This window comes from Cynocephalus volans, chromosome 3, assembly GCF_027409185.1.
Source record: "Cynocephalus volans isolate mCynVol1 chromosome 3, mCynVol1.pri, whole genome shotgun sequence".
Lineage (NCBI taxonomy): Eukaryota > Metazoa > Chordata > Mammalia > Dermoptera > Cynocephalidae > Cynocephalus > Cynocephalus volans.
Genome location: NC_084462.1, coordinates 150376449 through 150392135, shown reverse-complemented (window position 1 = coordinate 150392135; position 15687 = coordinate 150376449). Strand labels below are relative to the sequence as shown.

Sequence of the window (15687 nt, the reverse complement as noted above, 5' to 3'; positions counted from 1 at the left end):
ATGGAAGTTATTTCCCTTTCTGCCGCTTGCCAGATTGCAAGAAGAGCTGAAAAATGGGAGCAGGGGGAGGGAAGCAACAGGCGGCTGGACAGAAGCAGCAGAAAAAGCAAGAGGCAACAGCCGGGTAAAAAACGGGGGCCATCAATTTAAGTCAGGAGACAAAAAAAAAAAAAAAAAAAAAGCAGACCCGGCTAGGGATCACGTAGGCTCGTGGCTGCAGCAAAAGTTGTGTTACGCAAAGTTGAAAAACAACCGGTTCCCAAAACAGTTGTGATTCGGAAGGTTTCCCTGGGTTTGCCCTGAGGTTGACGAATAAGAAATGCAGTAAAACGTGTGTGTGTTGGGGGTGGGAGTGGTGGTAAGGAGTGGAGGGTAAGATTGCGTCTTGAACGCTCTGCTCCGCCCGCCCCGTCCTTTCCAAAGAAACGTGCTCATAATGGGGTGACCTAATTACATCGCAATGGAACTTGCTCTTAGCCACTCGGCACTCCGGGTTTCATAACAGACCCGCGGCCTCGAGTGCTGGGAAGAAACGTGCGAGGGCCGAGGAGGCGGCCGGGCCCGTGGAGACAGGAAAGAGACGCAGCCCCGCGATTTCCGTCTCGGTCTCCACTTCAGAGCCCGGGCCAAGGCACGGGAGGCGGGTGGGGGACACGTAAATAGCTTTTTATTTGGGTGGGTGGTGGGGGACAGCCCAACCTAGCTAAAAATATATTATATGGTTTTGAGGGGATCCCATACCCCCCACACCTACAGCCCAAACAGCGCAGCGTGACAAGCCATATGTTCCGTTCCCGCGGGGGCGGGAGAGAAGCAACAATAAGTTTCAAGTGTTGTTGCCTCTGTTCTTACCAAAGTAACTTTTTTTCATTGTTCTCGCGTCCGGAGGGTGTGTGGGTGGAGAGAAGGGGGAAGGTGGCGAGGCCCACAATGCAGAGCGCGCGTGGAAAGTCGTGTGTTGCTTGGTGGTTTTCTTTTTTGGGGGGGGGGCATTGGAAGGGGCGTTCATCAAAGAGTCAGGGTTTTCTTTAAACTAGAAAGTTTGAAGATTGGATACGTGAAAGAAATGACACGCCTAGGCCTGTTAAAACAAACAGTGGGCCCAGGCGGGCGGTGGTCTTTTCCCCTACGCCCCCCACCCCCGCCCACACTCGGAGAGCGCCGGCTGCAAAGCGAGCGCGAGTGTAGACGCGTGCGGCGCGCTCAATCGTGCTGAGCTCGCCCCCGCCAGGCCGGGTCCTGCCGGGGAAAAAGTTTCTCTTGTCTTCCGCAACCCCCCCCCCGCCCCTGCCCGCTGAAAAAACCCTCAAGCCCTAGACTTGAACGTTCTGTGCGTCCCCAATGTCCACTGTCCTCGCCCTGCCCCGTTTGCGGAGGGGAGCCGGGTGCGGAAGAGAAGTCGGGCAAAGGTAAGTGGTGCGGGAACTTGGAGAAGTTTCAGGGGGACCAGCTCAAGATGGAAACCGCAGCCCGGGCGCTGAGGACAGGCTTCAGCTCCCGCTGGCAGAAAGAGAAAGTCGAGCCCGCCTTCCTGCCCGACAAAAAACAACAACACAACAACAAGAACCCCGAAGGGGGTGGAATGAGTGATGTCACGGAGCCGCTCCGAGGCTGACAAACGGGGGGCGCGCCCCAGAGAGGGGCGCCTGAAACGCTGGGGAGCTGAGCCAGCCGACTCGAAACTTTTCCTCTTTAAGAAAAAAAGTTGTGCGCGGCTCGGAGTGGGGCGGGTTTTTTTTTTTCCGCCTTTTTTCCTCGTCTCCCCTCCCCCTTCTTCCTTTTGAAAGTTTCTCTCTCCCCTCCCCCTCCCCCCGCTTGACCGCACGGCTGATTCAACCTCAGTGTCAATCAACTTTTTTTCCCCTTCTCTTCCTCATTTAAATAAGTTTAAAGCTCCTCCTCCCCCTGCCCACCAAATCTGAAACTTTATAAATTGGGCTTTGCGCGCCGCAGCCCGGGAGAGTCAGAAGGGCGAGGGGCGCCGGGAGCAGGCGTGTGGGACTCCTGACCCGAGAGCCGGAGGCTGTGCCTTCCCCGCACCGGGACCTTCGCGACACACCAGATCCTCGCCCCTGCCCCGTGCGAGCGCCCAGGATGACCACCACCCTCGTGTCTGCCACCATCTTCGACTTGAGCGAAGTGTTGTGCAAGGTAAAGTGGGGCTCAGCGTTTGCTCTTCAAAAGTCTTTTTCTTTTGCCGTAAAAAAGAACCCGCAGGAGTTTGGGTCTTGGGAAACGGGGAAGGGGGAGAAAGGGAGGTGGTTCTTTTCTCTGCCTGCGTTTCCCCTTCTAGTTTGAAGGAATTTGGCCCTGTGTTCTCTACGCTTTTGAGTTTCCACAGTTTCTGGCGGGGATTGCTCGCGAATCTGGAGATCAGAGTTTTGGGGGGTGAAGTTTGCGTAGTGTGGCTGCCCGGGGGACGCGGGGGAATTGGGCTAATTTTGGGCCATTTTTTCGTACTTAATGTGCTCCTTGAGACGGGGTTCGCTGGTCTGCTCGGTCTCCCGGTGTGCGCTCTTGGTCTCAGCGCCGCCGGGAGGGGTTCAAGTCTGTTCAGCAACATTGCGGGCCTGTTGGGTCGGCGGGGGGTCCCTTTGGGGAACTGAGTCTGGGGACGATGTTTTGATGGGAAATTTTCTTATCTGCTTTGGAGGAGCTGGAGATCTGTGAGGAAGAAAAAGGCCAAGAGTTGTGATTCAAAGCGATGTTGCAAAAGCGACTTTGCAGTGGGCTTCCTCCCGCGATAGCTGGTCCTCCTGCAAACTTTGGGTGAAAGTGAGACTCGTGTTGACCCGCTTACCTGTGTTGCGAGGCACTGCGGCTCGTCCATTTGTGGGGGTGGGGGAGACGACAAAATGTTGGCCTGAGCTCAACAAGGGTCCCCACAATTAAGGATTTAATGGGGGCCTCCTTAATCCGTGTAGCTTGCCAGCCGTGTTGAAAAAAGCAAGTTTTAAATCCGGAATGTTCCAGTATTGCGGTTTAAATGTGTATAGCAAAAGCCTGTGCATGTTGTTGATTTTTTTCCACCCCCTTCCCCCAATTTTAAAGGGTGAAGTTGTTAGGCTACTCTTAATTGCTGAAGTGTTCTGCCGTCTCTTAAACACGTTGGGTCATGTTGCTCTCTTCTCCCAGCTTGCTGCTCCTGTCGGCGCAGCTGCCAGGGCCCCAGGGCTGCAGGGTTGGGGTGCAGGGACGAGGAGGAGTTAAAGTGCAACATCAAAAAAGTTTCAGTTTTCAGCTTCCTTCGCTCCCTGCTCTTTACCAAACTCCACTTGCTTGTGCGGCTGCCTGAACTCCATGGCACTTTTTCCTTTTCCTCCCAGCTCTCCCGCTCTTTGATCTATTTCTCTTTCTTTCACCCCCTCCCCACCGCAGGACTTTTAAAAATGAACCTCATTGTTGGGAACCAGGTTCCTGTACTTCGTTTGCTTGGCGGGGTGGTTGCGTTACAGATTACCGATCCCAATTCCCCGCTGCTGATCCTAAGGGACCAACTTTAGAATTTGCACAATGACACCCACATGAGCTGGAAGCCAACTCCCCAGGTCCCCCGCCTGCACCCTTTCCAAATATTGGGTACGGTTTGGGCAGGTGACCCAGGATCCCATTGGAACAGAAACCTGACTGTGATGGCTCTAGGCTCCCGCCCCCCTTTTCGCTATTGACTGGGGGGCGGGGAGGGGAGATTTGGTGCTTTCCTTTTCCTTCCCATCTGCGGCTTTGCCTAAAAGATTAAACACTGGTCCTCTTATCCAAGCCTGTTCTCGCAGCCAGAAGACTAATTGTAAAGGCATCTTCCCAGCGAAGGGGGTGGGTGGGGAATGGTGGGAGAGATCATTGTGGATGGTAGCCCTTCCAGGAGCATGGGGCAATGAGTTTTATTTTCAGGAATCACATCCCTCTCTCCCTCAATCCTACTCCAGGCCCCAAGCACACCCCCCCCCCCCCCCCGAAAAAGCAAAGGCAGTCTGAAAACCTGTTGCCAAAGGAAGAGAACAGTTCTGAAGGAGGAAGTTGAGAGTCTTAGGCCAGGTTGTGGAGAAGGGGGGTATCAGTTAAGCAGGGAATGATACAGCTAGGCAGGTCCCCCACAAACACCTAGTTTGTGTTTAGTCTCTCTGAGGTTTACTTGCTTTTTGTTAGGAGCAGGAGAACCTAGAAAGGTCTGCCTTGTATGAGGTATTTTGAGTTGAGGAATCTACTTGGGCAGTGAAGAAGTTGGAAGTTATAGATAAAAGTGGTAGCTTTGGGGAGAGAGGATATGGGGGTGCATTTCAGGGATCAGCATGGAACAGGATGTGTACATAAAATAATTTATCACACAGGCCAGGATTTTGTGGTTTCTTATGCACAGGGCCAAAATAAACCCAAGTAGATGGTCTATGGGAGGAGGAGGGGGAAGGGGGCTTGCTAGGGAAGAGGTGGAGATGGTTTCTTTGAGAGACACTGGGCATTTCTGATTGTGGTGGGGGCTGTCCTTGATGGGTGCCTTTCTTGGGCCTGGTGGGTGTCCTCTGTCACTAATCATCCTTTCTCTTCTCTCTCTTCCCTCCAGGGTAACAAGATGCTTAATTACAGTACTCCCAGTGCGGGGGGCTGCCTGCTGGACAGGAAGGCAGTGGGCACCCCTGCTGGTGGGGGCTTCCCTCGGAGGCACTCGGTCACCCTGCCCAGCTCCAAGTTCCACCAGAACCAGCTCCTCAGCAGCCTGAAGGGTGAGGCAGCCCCAGCTCTGAGCTCTCGAGACAGCCGCTTCCGAGACCGCTCTTTCTCGGAAGGGGGCGAGCGCCTGCTGCCAACCCAGAAGCAGCCTGGGAGCGGCCAGGTCAACTCCAGCCGCTACAAGACGGAGCTGTGCCGCCCCTTTGAGGAAAACGGTGCCTGTAAGTACGGGGACAAGTGCCAGTTTGCGCACGGCATCCACGAGCTCCGCAGCCTGACCCGTCACCCCAAGTACAAGACGGAGCTGTGCCGCACCTTCCACACCATCGGCTTTTGCCCCTATGGGCCTCGCTGCCACTTCATCCACAACGCCGAGGAGCGCCGAGCCCTGGCCGGGGCCCGGGACCTCTCCACTGACCGTCCCCGCCTCCAGCATAGCTTTAGCTTTGCTGGGTTTCCCAGTGCCGCTGCCACCGCCGCTGCCACGGGGCTGCTGGACAGTCCCACGTCCATCACCCCACCCCCCATCCTGAGCACCGATGACCTCCTGGGTTCACCTACCCTACCCGATGGCACCAATAACCCCTTTGCCTTCTCCAGCCAGGAGCTGGCGAGCCTCTTTGCCCCTAGCATGGGGCTGCCCGGGGGTGGCTCCCCAACCACCTTCCTCTTCCGACCCATGTCCGAGTCCCCTCACATGTTTGACTCTCCCCCCAGCCCTCAGGATTCTCTCTCGGACCAGGAGGGTTACCTGAGCAGCTCCAGCAGCAGCCACAGTGGCTCAGACTCCCCCACCTTGGACAACTCAAGACGCCTGCCCATTTTCAGCAGACTTTCCATCTCAGATGACTAGACCAGGGTAGGGAGGGACCCCCTGCCTACTCCACCCCGCACCCATATCCCATCCCCTCACCTCCCTTCTCATCCAGTTCCCCACAACCCCTACATTAACAAGGTTAAGCTTAACCCCTTCCCCCTATAACCTTGGAATGCCCCTTCCCGCTCCCCCTGTTACTCCACCTAACATAAGGACAAGTCAATTTGTCAGTAGCTTCTGGCTTGAAACCCCCTCCCATGATTTTATAGCCCACTTACCATGCATAACAGACAAGTCTCATATTTGTCAGTAGATGCCTTTTTCTGGCTTAAGCCTTAAGTGCCAAATCACAAAAGAAAAAGCAGTAACAGTTTACAGAAGCAACTTAGTGCCTTGTAATCTAACTTTGTCACTGTGACTACATTACCTCTTCAGCGCCAGAGGGCACCCGTGGGCCTCTTGGAGCCTCTGCCCATGGTGGGGGAGGGGGAGGAGGAGGAGGAGGAGACCCGGAACCAGCAGCTCCCTCCACTGGCGACACAACTGCTCCTTCCCTAAACTTCAGTCTCCTGCACACTTTTCCCTCTTTCCAGTGCCTCACCCCCCTCCCGCCTCCCCCCTGCCTTGGGAGATTTGTTGCCAGACTTGGGTTTTTGGGGAAACCTGTCTTGACATTCAAAACCTTTTTCTTCCCAACCCGAACCCCTGTTGACTAACCTTGCCTGGGTTTGTGTAGGTCTGCAGGAAGGAAGGCTGAAAAAGCGGACGAAGATTTTGACATAAGTGGGACTTTGTGATTTAATTTTTTCTTTTTTTGTTAAGAGGGGAGGAAGGTGAAGCTAGATGGACTATGAGAGACTTGATTTTGGTGCTAAAGTTCCCCAGTTCATATGTGACATCTTTTAAAAAAATAACAACAAAAAAACGAGAGAAAAGCTTAAAAAAAAAAAAAAAAAAAAAAAGAAAACAACATATAAGGGGTGAGCAGTTAATGGTATTCATTCCACATACAATATCTGTGTAAAACGATTTCCTGTAGAAGTAGCTTTAATGGTTTTTGCTCTAGAATACCGTAGGTCTATCCTTAGAGCACTCACGCCATGCTTCTTTCCCTGGGTTTTAAACTTCATATAACTTTCAGAAATTGGAGAGCAAAAATTTTGCTTGTCACTGCACATCAATATAAAAAAGCTTATTTAACTTATCAAAACGTATTTATTGCCAAACTATGCTTTTTTTTGTTAATTTTGTTCATATTTATCGGGATGACAAATCCATAGAATATATTCTTTTATGTTAAATTATGATCTTCATATTAATCTTAAAATTTTGTGACGTGTCTTTTCCTTTTTTTCCACAGTTTTAATATATTATTCTTCAACGACATTTTTTGTAACTTTACACTTTTTTTGGTTATTTTATTTTAAAAAAATGAAAAATTAATTTAAAAAAATGCAAAAAACTGTTGGATTATTTATTTTAGAAATTCCCCCCTTTGTGTTGGACTGCAAATTGAGTTTCTTTCTCTTTAGGCCTTTCACAACTAGGACTCAGAATGTATGTAAAAGTTCTGTGACAGTACAGAAGGAAAACAACTTTTTATGTATAGCTTCTAAAAGGGAAAAAAGAAAAAAAAAAGAGAAACCCTTTGACTTCCATGTGCCCATCTCAAGACATTCCGCTTGTAGATTTGAGGTTCTGGATTCCAGGTTTGGAGTTTTCCAATGTTTTTGCAAACAGAACTGGCACAAACACACACACACACATTAAGATGAATGTAATTATTATTCCTCTTGCTGGTCACTACCGTCGCTTTCTATTTCTCTTTCTTTGTGTGAATTTATTTAAAAGAAAAAAAAACTTTTTGTAACGACTATTTGCAGTTTAAAAATCAATAAACCCCATTTTTTTCAAGAAACATGGATGGTGTATCTGGTTTTTTACTTGGTTTGTGGTTTTACTTGCCTGCAGGTTTTCCCCTTCTATACCTTGCAGGTCGTGGGTAGGAGGAAGGGGCGGTGGTTGGTTTCCTCCCATTCTTACAACTAATTCTGTAGCTCCCTATGTTGATGCTGGAAGTTTGCTGAGCTTAGAGGGGATGGGGTCGTGATTTTTTGCAAAGGAGCCTGTAATTCTCTGTATTACTTCAGGGAAGACTGCCCAGTGTGTTAGTTGCTGACGCGGTGTGGCAAGAGGCCAGCCTTGCCAAGCCCTGTGGCCTCAGAGGTTCTTCCGGGGAGCGAAGGCTCAGGGGCTTCCAGTCCAACCTGCTCAGCCCGTGGTCCTCATCCCTTTTGGGTGATGTTTGGGGTGCCAAAATGATGAAGGGGGACATAGCACGTGGTACACCAACAGGCCTCGATTTGAGTGAGTTATTTGGGTGCTTCACATTCATTTCCACAAGAAATTAGCCTCATAGTCCTAGCCTCTCAACACCTGCCTTGGGTGGGTATTAGGACGCATTGCATGCTTGGAGAGAACTCACAAAGGACTGGGGGCTGCGGTGGTTTCACCTGCATTTGACACATGCTTCTATGTTTGGAAGGCTGTTAAGGTGAAGTGTGTATAAATAAACACTGGGCAACATAACCTAGGAAGTCGCCAATAGTTCCCCCCACCTTAGTCCTAGTTATACCTCTGATGCCATGCAAAATAGGGAGGTTGTCATCGTGGGAAGGGTAGGATCCCCTTAGCTAGAAGCAAATCAGCCAAAGCCAGATGACAACTTAGAGCTAACATTTCACCTGCCAAAGAGGAGTTGGATCTTTCTAAAATCCTTGAGCCTGGTCCTGGGAAGATTTCTTTTTGGGGAGGTAAGAGATATTGCCATTTGAGGCTTGGTTGCCTTTGGTTCCTTGTCCTCAGTAAGTTTTGGGGGTAAGCTGAATTTCCACCTTGATTCTACCAGGCCTTCCCTAAAGGCACTTAGGTCTGCAGCAGACATTGGCCAGGCCAGTACTCTCTGGACCTTGGTCAGCAGGTTATCTACTGGGGGCACAGGGGTGAGAGGTAGAAAAACAGGAACTTATACTTATTTCAAGGCAGGTGCTGGTGGTGTAGGAAGGGGAAAAGCAGGCCTTCCTGGGACTGGAGTAAACCTAGGTCTCTTGTCTCTTAAGGAGTGTGTGTGTGTGTGTGTGCGCGTGTGTGTTTGGGGTGGGTGGTGGTGGTGGTGGCGGCATGTGATCTTCTCTGATTAAAAGCAAGAAAGACATCTCCTTTAATCTTTCACCTTGAGCTCATTCCCTGCAACCGTACGTGAGCACGTCAGACATCTAATTTCCCATCTCATGGTGACACTGGTTGGGTTCAGAGGGGCATAATCATTCCTTCAGGCCAGCCCCGAATTTCCTCCACTGGAGTCAGTTCCTTGACTTAGATAACAAAGATACAGGCATTGACTCCTGGAGGCCCGGGAGAATGGGGGTCGGCTGTACAGGAAAGGGGAAGCTCCCTGTCCACAGGCCTTAATGCTTTACCCCACCTAAGTGCCTCCATGGGGAGCTCACACAGCCTGGGATTTAGATCACCCAGGCCTATTTGTGGTGGCCACAAGAGCCTGATTTCATTCCATCTAGATCTTAAAAGGATCTTAGAAGGCCCAAAGCTGCTTGGGAAAGGAAATGGCAGAATCCTTTCAGGCCCATTATTTTATCAGGATGTTAGAAGATGTTAGTAGCAGTCCCATGCTCTGGGCTGGCAGTGAGTTGAGGGAGGTGTGAGCCCAGGGTTGGAAGATGACCTCTAGCTCTGAGCTCCTCTATAGCTGGGGAGGATAGAAACCCCGCAGGTAAGCCCTATACAAAAGGAAGTTGGACAGGAAAGGCCAGGCCTTGCTTTGTTGGCCAATTTCCTGGGGCACAGGCCTCCTTTCCCACTCCCTGCCCTGGACCTTGGGGCATTTATGGTTTGGGGGCCTGCACAATGTCTTCCCTGGATGGGCAGGGCCTCCATGGCTGCTGGCCCTGCAACCCATGGTCTGGCTGTTGGCTGAAGGTCTTCCCTTAGAGCAGCTAAAAAATGAGCTATTTTGGCTATTGAGCGATAACTTACTTTTCCTGGCCTGGAAGCCTCATTGTCAGGAGGAAAGTCGGGGGCCTGCTATACCTCAGTGACACTCTGGTGAAAGGAGAGCCTTTAAGGGCCAACAGAGAATGTGGGACAGACTTAAGATGGGTTTTGCAGTCAATTAAATCACAAAGCACTTGTGCTGAAAAGGCAAGGAGAGTCATGGAAGGAGGAAGGATCCTTGGCATGAAGGAGAGGGGTGTTGAAGCCCTTGGACCAAAGTTCAGATCCCAGCTCTCCTTATGTCAGCTTGTGTCTTGAGTAAATGACTCAACCTGGGATTTTTCAGCTGTAACTCGAGGGGTTACTGGGAGAATCAAGTGATATTAGTAATGACAGTTCTTCAAAAGTGCCAAGTAGTCTTCTAAGAACTTCATGTGTATTAACTCATCAAATTTTCCTAATGACTCCATATGGAGTCCTATGGAGAAATACATATGGAGAAATTGGGGTGCAAGGAGGTTCATTAATTTGTCATAGAGCAAGAAGGTGTCAGGATTTGAACCCAGGCAGGCCAGCTCCGTCATTGCATGCCACCACTGTGCTGTAGTGTTACAGGCGTGCATGCTAAAGATATTTGGCACAGTCCCTGGCACATAGTGTTGGTTCCCATCTCCCTTGGCCATTTGTGGAGATCTGCAGGAGCACCAGAGCCACCAGTTGGATTAGATGGCTCTGCACACACCCTCCACCGACTGTCATGACCTCATGTCCCATGAGGCCCTGGATTGGCATGTTTGGAGGAGCGTGCTGTGGAGGAGGGGGCAGTCTGTCCCCTTGGACTTTCCCCTTTTCTGTCTCCATGAGGTGGCTTCTGTTAATAATCGACAGACCAAAGGGTGCCCTGGGGCCACCTTGGAGATTGGCCCTATGCCCTTCTTCCCCCGGGGTCTCCCACCACTGCATGTAGCCAACCGTTTAATCATGTCTGGCTGGATGGACTGCAGCGCCACCTGAATTCAAAGGGGAGGAGGCAGGAGGTCAGCTGGCCTCTGTACCACTGCTCGCTGCCTCGCGGACAGCCCTTCAAGGGCCTGTCACTGGTCTGCTGGGCAGCAAGCTGGGTTCAGAGCAGTGCAAAGCAGGGCAAAACCTCAGCCTTTTCTTGAGGTCAAGTCAGCACTGGCGGGGGGGTACCGTCTCTTGGGGGGGCGGAAAGCTTGGGTTACAGAGAAACCTGGCCTGAGAGGCTATGCTTTTTGGAGGAGTCCCAAACAGTTACATCTGACTTATTATCGTGGGAAAATAGCCTCTGAGGAGCCGAGGCAGGGCTGCCCACAAGAGCCAGCTGTTGGCCAGTGGACGAAGGTGCCTCTTCCATAGTTAGGGTGTTTGCAGTTTCAAAATGTTTCGAAATGTTGGCAAAGCTTGGGTCTCAAGGTACAGGGCTGTGAGTGACGACTGTCCCTGCGTTATCAACTTGGGGTACAATGAAAGTAAGTATTGGCAGTGGCCAAACCTAAGCCAATTTTCTCACCACCTGGAGCCAGTCAGGTAGCTGCTCCCTGACTACCAATTGTAGCTCAGGGAGAAGGCACACATATCCACACAGGCAGTTTATTTTGGCTGATTCTAGTACTCCCGGGGTATGGGAGGCTCTATCACCCAGGGTAAGGAGCTGGTTTTGTAATCAGAGGGAACTGGTTTCAAGTCCCTTTTTGGCCTCAAGGTCACTCTGACCTTAAGCTAAAAACTTAGTAGGCACCTTAGAGTCCAGTTTCCTCATTTGTAAAATAGGACTTGATTATGATGAGAGTTACACCTAGTTCAATGCATAAACAAACCGTGGCACAGTCATGCAATGGAATACTACACAGCTATGTAAAAGAACACGTCTGATGCATAACAATATGGATGAATAGCAAAAACATAAAATCAAGTGAAAGAAATCAGCCACAAAAGAGAACATATTGTATGAGCCCATTTGTGTGAAGTTCACAAACAGGCAAAACTGATCTATGATGATAGAGATTTGATTAGAAGATAGAGCATACACAGTACGTGTAGAAGTTCGTTGAATTGCGCATGAAGATTTGTGCACTTTACTGTATATAAGTTACACCTCAAAAATAAAAACCTATAGTGTTATTGTGAGTGTTAAATAATATGTATGATAAAAAAAAAAGAAAGAAATTTAGTACCTGGTCCATTACAGACACTTAATAAACTGTGGCTGGTTTTTGTAATAGCAACAACCAGAGGATGTTGGAACTATTCCAGTCTCCTTTTTTAGAGGAGGGATTGGGCTCACAGCAGGTGAGTGGGATTTGAATGCCAGCAGAACAGCCCTCAAGCCGCCACAGCTCCCACTACCCTAGCTGCCCCTCGGTGACCAGGTATTGCTTCTGCAGAAAAGCTAAATTCATGGTAATCCAGACACAAGCAAGTTGATTAATCAGTAAATGCAATCATCCTCATCAGACAAGAGTTTTTCTCTATGCAGATTCAAAATAAATCTCCTGTAGCTAGTTGGTACCTTCCACACTCTGTAGGAGGTAAAGGGAGGCCAAGCTGGGGGCTCTGAGGGGCTCAGAGAAGGGAGAGCCTTGGCTATGGGGAGGGCCAGCACTGAGGGGCCGCTGTCTCAGGAGTTGCCCATGTGGGCTGCTTGCCTGCCTGTCTCGGCCCATCCTTCCCCAAGTCTGAGTGGGGCTGGGAGGCCTCCGAGGGGCCTGGCTGGCTTAGTTGGGCCTTGGGGATGGTCCTTAGGCTCAAGGGTGCATGGAAGCCTCAGGGGGTGTCACAGCACCATTTCCTCCTCTGTTCCATTCCACACTTAGGGAAGTGGCTCCAGCAGCAAAGCTCTGGTGAAATGTTCTTGGATCCTGAAAGGGAGATGCCCACCCAGCTCAGGTGGTAGATCCGGCTGCCCCAAGACTCCAGGATGGGTTCGTGTGGGGCTGATCTCCTCTGTGCAGTGTGTGGAAGCAGCACACGCACAGCTGCCTCAGCCTCAGCACTCTGGGGAGGGCCCAAGGCTTGCAGCAGGGCACATGTAAGGAGCTGCTCCCTCTCAGGGCTGTGCAAGCAAGGGCCTCCTTCCATTGTGCACCCTGGGCACCTCCCTTGCCTCACTCTCATTCCAGCCCTGTCAGGCAGCTCAGCCACTTACAAGCTGTGTGACCTTGGGCAAATTACTCAACCTCTCTGAGACTTGCTTTTCTCCTCTAAGCATGGGGCACAGGAAGCATACTCACCCTGCCCACATTGTAGGGCTATGGTGAGGATCAGGTGAGATGGAGTCGAAGGAGATTTGGAGACGAAAAGACCCTGGACCAAGGGCATACTGAGAGTGTGGGAGCAGCTTGCAGGCCTCACAGTGACAGATCCCTTATGCTAGAGGTGTAACTTGTAACTTGTAACTTGGTGCTTTGCTGCCTTGGCCTGCGCTCTGGATTTCCTGCCCCAAACTCACACGTGGTGTGTATGTGGTAGGTGATGCTTTAAAATTTATGTAATAAAAATAACACAAGCCAGCATTTGTGGAGACTTACCATGCAAACCAGGTGCTCGGCTCGGCCCTCCATCACTTGGTCACATTCGATAGTACCTATGATTAAGTACTACCATTAGCCCCATTTTACAGATGAGGGAAGTCAGGCTCAGGGAGAAGGCATTATTCCCTATCACACTGCTGGACACCACTGAGCTGGGACCCAGGTCTATCCAACCCCAACACTTGAACTCTCAGCCCCCACTTGGTAGAGGGAGGCAGATGTCAAATGGTATGGGTCACTCAGCAGTTCTGAGTTCCAATATCCACTCTCCTCTGGGGTCCCACAGTCACGGAGGAGAATATGTTTCTTCTCAGCCCATCCTTCCTGAGATGTCTACATCCCATCTGGCCACCCTCTCTGCAGCCCAGGGGGGCTGGGGTAGGGAGCAGAGGTTGGGCTTATTTATTTTCTGTCTCTTTTACAAATGGGAAACTGAGGTACAACATGGTGATGGCAACTGCACTGGGTTCACCTTCAGGAGCAGCGGCTCCACTGAAAATCAAATCCCTTCTTGGCTGTTTTGCTGTTTGGCTAGAGGTGGAGGGAATCAAATTTCATCACTTAGAGGGGTATTGTGTCCTGTCTGATGAATGATCTGGAAGCCTGGGTTACTGCAGAAGCCTTATAAGGGCTAAGCTGATTACTCTCTAACCAGCTACCAGCCTTATTGTCCACCTAAAACTTGCATGCAAGGCACCAGGATGGTTGCTGGAGTTGGTGTTCCCTCTTTTGGTGCCTTCTTTTCTGAGAGACATTGTTCATAATTATTAGTTGCATTGCAGCAGTCCCCCTCCTCCCAAGTAATCGTTTATTCCTGCTAATGCAGAGGGCAGAGGGGGAACAATGGTAGGTTCTCAGAGCTCCAGCCAGCAGCAGAAGCCAGCAGGGAAAGAGGACGGAGGCACCACCAAATCAGCACAGCCATGCTCAAATCCCTGATTGCCTCAAGCTGGGGGAAGGAGGGCAGGGCTCCAGGTGCTTTATTAATTGGCTCAGGAAGGCCTCTCTGCTCAGGCTTATTTCTTCCCCAGCCTAGAGCCGAGAGCTATCTGAGGCGTTTTAGGCAACCAGGCAGTTGGTTCAGTCAGACTTTTGGACTCAGGTAAAAGCTAAAATATATTTGGCTTCTGAGTTATCCCTGATCTCTGCTTCTGTCTCTGCATCCTGCAGCTTTTGGTTTGGTTTGAGGCAGGAGCTGCATTTTCCTGCAGAGTGGATGATACCTGCAACCCATACAATGCACATCAAACCCAAATGGGGAACCCCTGTGGTGTGTGGTCAGTCATTCTGGAAGATTCTGGAGTGCAGGTCCACGTGAAAAGTGGGTGAGGGAGCTGGGCTTTCTCTTTGTAAACATGTGCTAGCAATCACTGGAAGACTGGAAGTTCATCTCAACAAAGGAGCAAGCCTGGAGTTATATCTTCGTGCAGCTGCCAAACTATGCAGCCAGGTTTGAGGGCTGGAGGGGACAAGTCTCACCCTGGCCATCACTTGCTGATGGACCTGGGTGGTCACTTCCTATTTCCAGGCTTCTATTTTCTTGTTTATGAAATAGGGAGGTTGGACCTGAAGAATTCTTAGTGCTATGATTCCATGAATAACTTAGACAGCAAAATGCACAGAGCCAAAGTTCCCTTGCCATGTTGAACATCAGGGCAATGGAGCCAGCGGTGCTGATGCTGTAAAACCCTGACTGGTGTTATAGATGGAAGGGAGTTGGTGTGTCCTGCTGCTGATGTCAGGTGACTCACACGGATGGATCTGGAACTCTACAAGTTGGCTGTCTGAACATCCTTTGAAGTGGTGGCTTACACACTTTTATGAACCGTAGGTTGAATAAGAACACGTAAGTCATCCCCTTGGTATGTTGTATTTTCCTAAACAGCCTATTTCAAATTAAAACGTTGAAACAACTGTCTTATTTTAGGACTGCACTTTGCGTTTGGACATGCTGCTTAACACCTATTAGCTGACTGGTTCTGTGATGCTCAGAGAATGAGTTACTGAAGTGTGAAGTCTTGAGGGAGGTGGACTTTGGCTCAGTCCGGGGAAGACCTTTTTAACAAGCTGAGCTGGTCTTTGGAGGTAGAGAATTTCCTGCTGTTGGTCACGTTCAAACAAAAGCTAAGTCCCGAGTTGGACACTGTGAAGTGGTTCCTCCTCCTGACTCTGTCATATCACCCTGGTTTATTTAATATTTCAATATCTATCACCCTTTGAAAGTGCCACGTTCATTTCATTCTTTTCTCATCTGTCATCATCTCACCAAACTTTAAGGTAAATCTAGCAAGGCAGGCTCCAGGCTCCAGTTCACTGTTCTATTTGCAATGTCAGGACTGATGCTTGGCACTTAGTAGATGCTCACCAAGTACCAAAAGGATGGAATTGTGCTGTTGGCACAGCTTTGTAGCTTCTAAGAACCCATCGTTCTAAGGGATGAGGTTCTTACAAAGCCTGGCTGTGGGTGTTTGAGGGAGCCGTGGTGTCCCTTGGCTAACGTGTGGCAGAGTGAGCCCTGGGACTCGCGCTTGTGATCTCTCACAGGCTGTGTGTCCTTGGATGAGTCACCCAACCTCTTTGGGTCTCAGCTGCTTCAACTGTAAAGGGAGAGTGGGCTTCAGTCATCTTCAAGGCCATTTC

At 50.3% G+C, this 15687-nt stretch overlaps 1 protein-coding gene across 2 annotated transcripts; it reads left to right on the top strand.

Moving 5' to 3' along the window:
• The first annotated feature begins 997 nt into the window (after positions 1–997).
• Positions 998–7400, top strand: ZFP36L1 (ZFP36 ring finger protein like 1). 2 transcript variants are annotated; one of them, XM_063089496.1, is made up of 3 exons: positions 998–1409; positions 1887–2151; positions 4559–7400. In XM_063089496.1, the coding sequence occupies exons 2-3, from the start codon at positions 2095–2097 to the stop codon at positions 5516–5518; spliced, it is 1017 nt and encodes a 338-aa protein (XP_062945566.1). In that variant the 5' UTR covers positions 998–1409; positions 1887–2094; the 3' UTR covers positions 5519–7400. The 2 variants fall into 2 exon arrangements, with proteins under 2 accessions (XP_062945566.1, XP_062945567.1); XM_063089497.1 differs by lacking the exon at positions 998–1409 and adding an exon at positions 2654–2775 and having other exon boundaries at positions 2072–2151.
• Positions 7401–15687: the final 8287 nt, after the last annotated feature.

What these genes read in the sequence shown, in the direction of transcription:
- ZFP36L1 (XM_063089496.1), top strand. Translation starts at nt 2,095, where the DNA reads ATGACCACCACCCTCGTGTCTGCCACCATCTTCGACTTGAGCGAAGTG. An exon ending in TGAGCGAAGTGTTGTGCAAG is followed by an intron (nt 2,152 to 4,558) that starts GTAAAGTGGGGC and finishes TCTTCCCTCCAG; the next exon opens with GGTAACAAGATGCTTAATTA.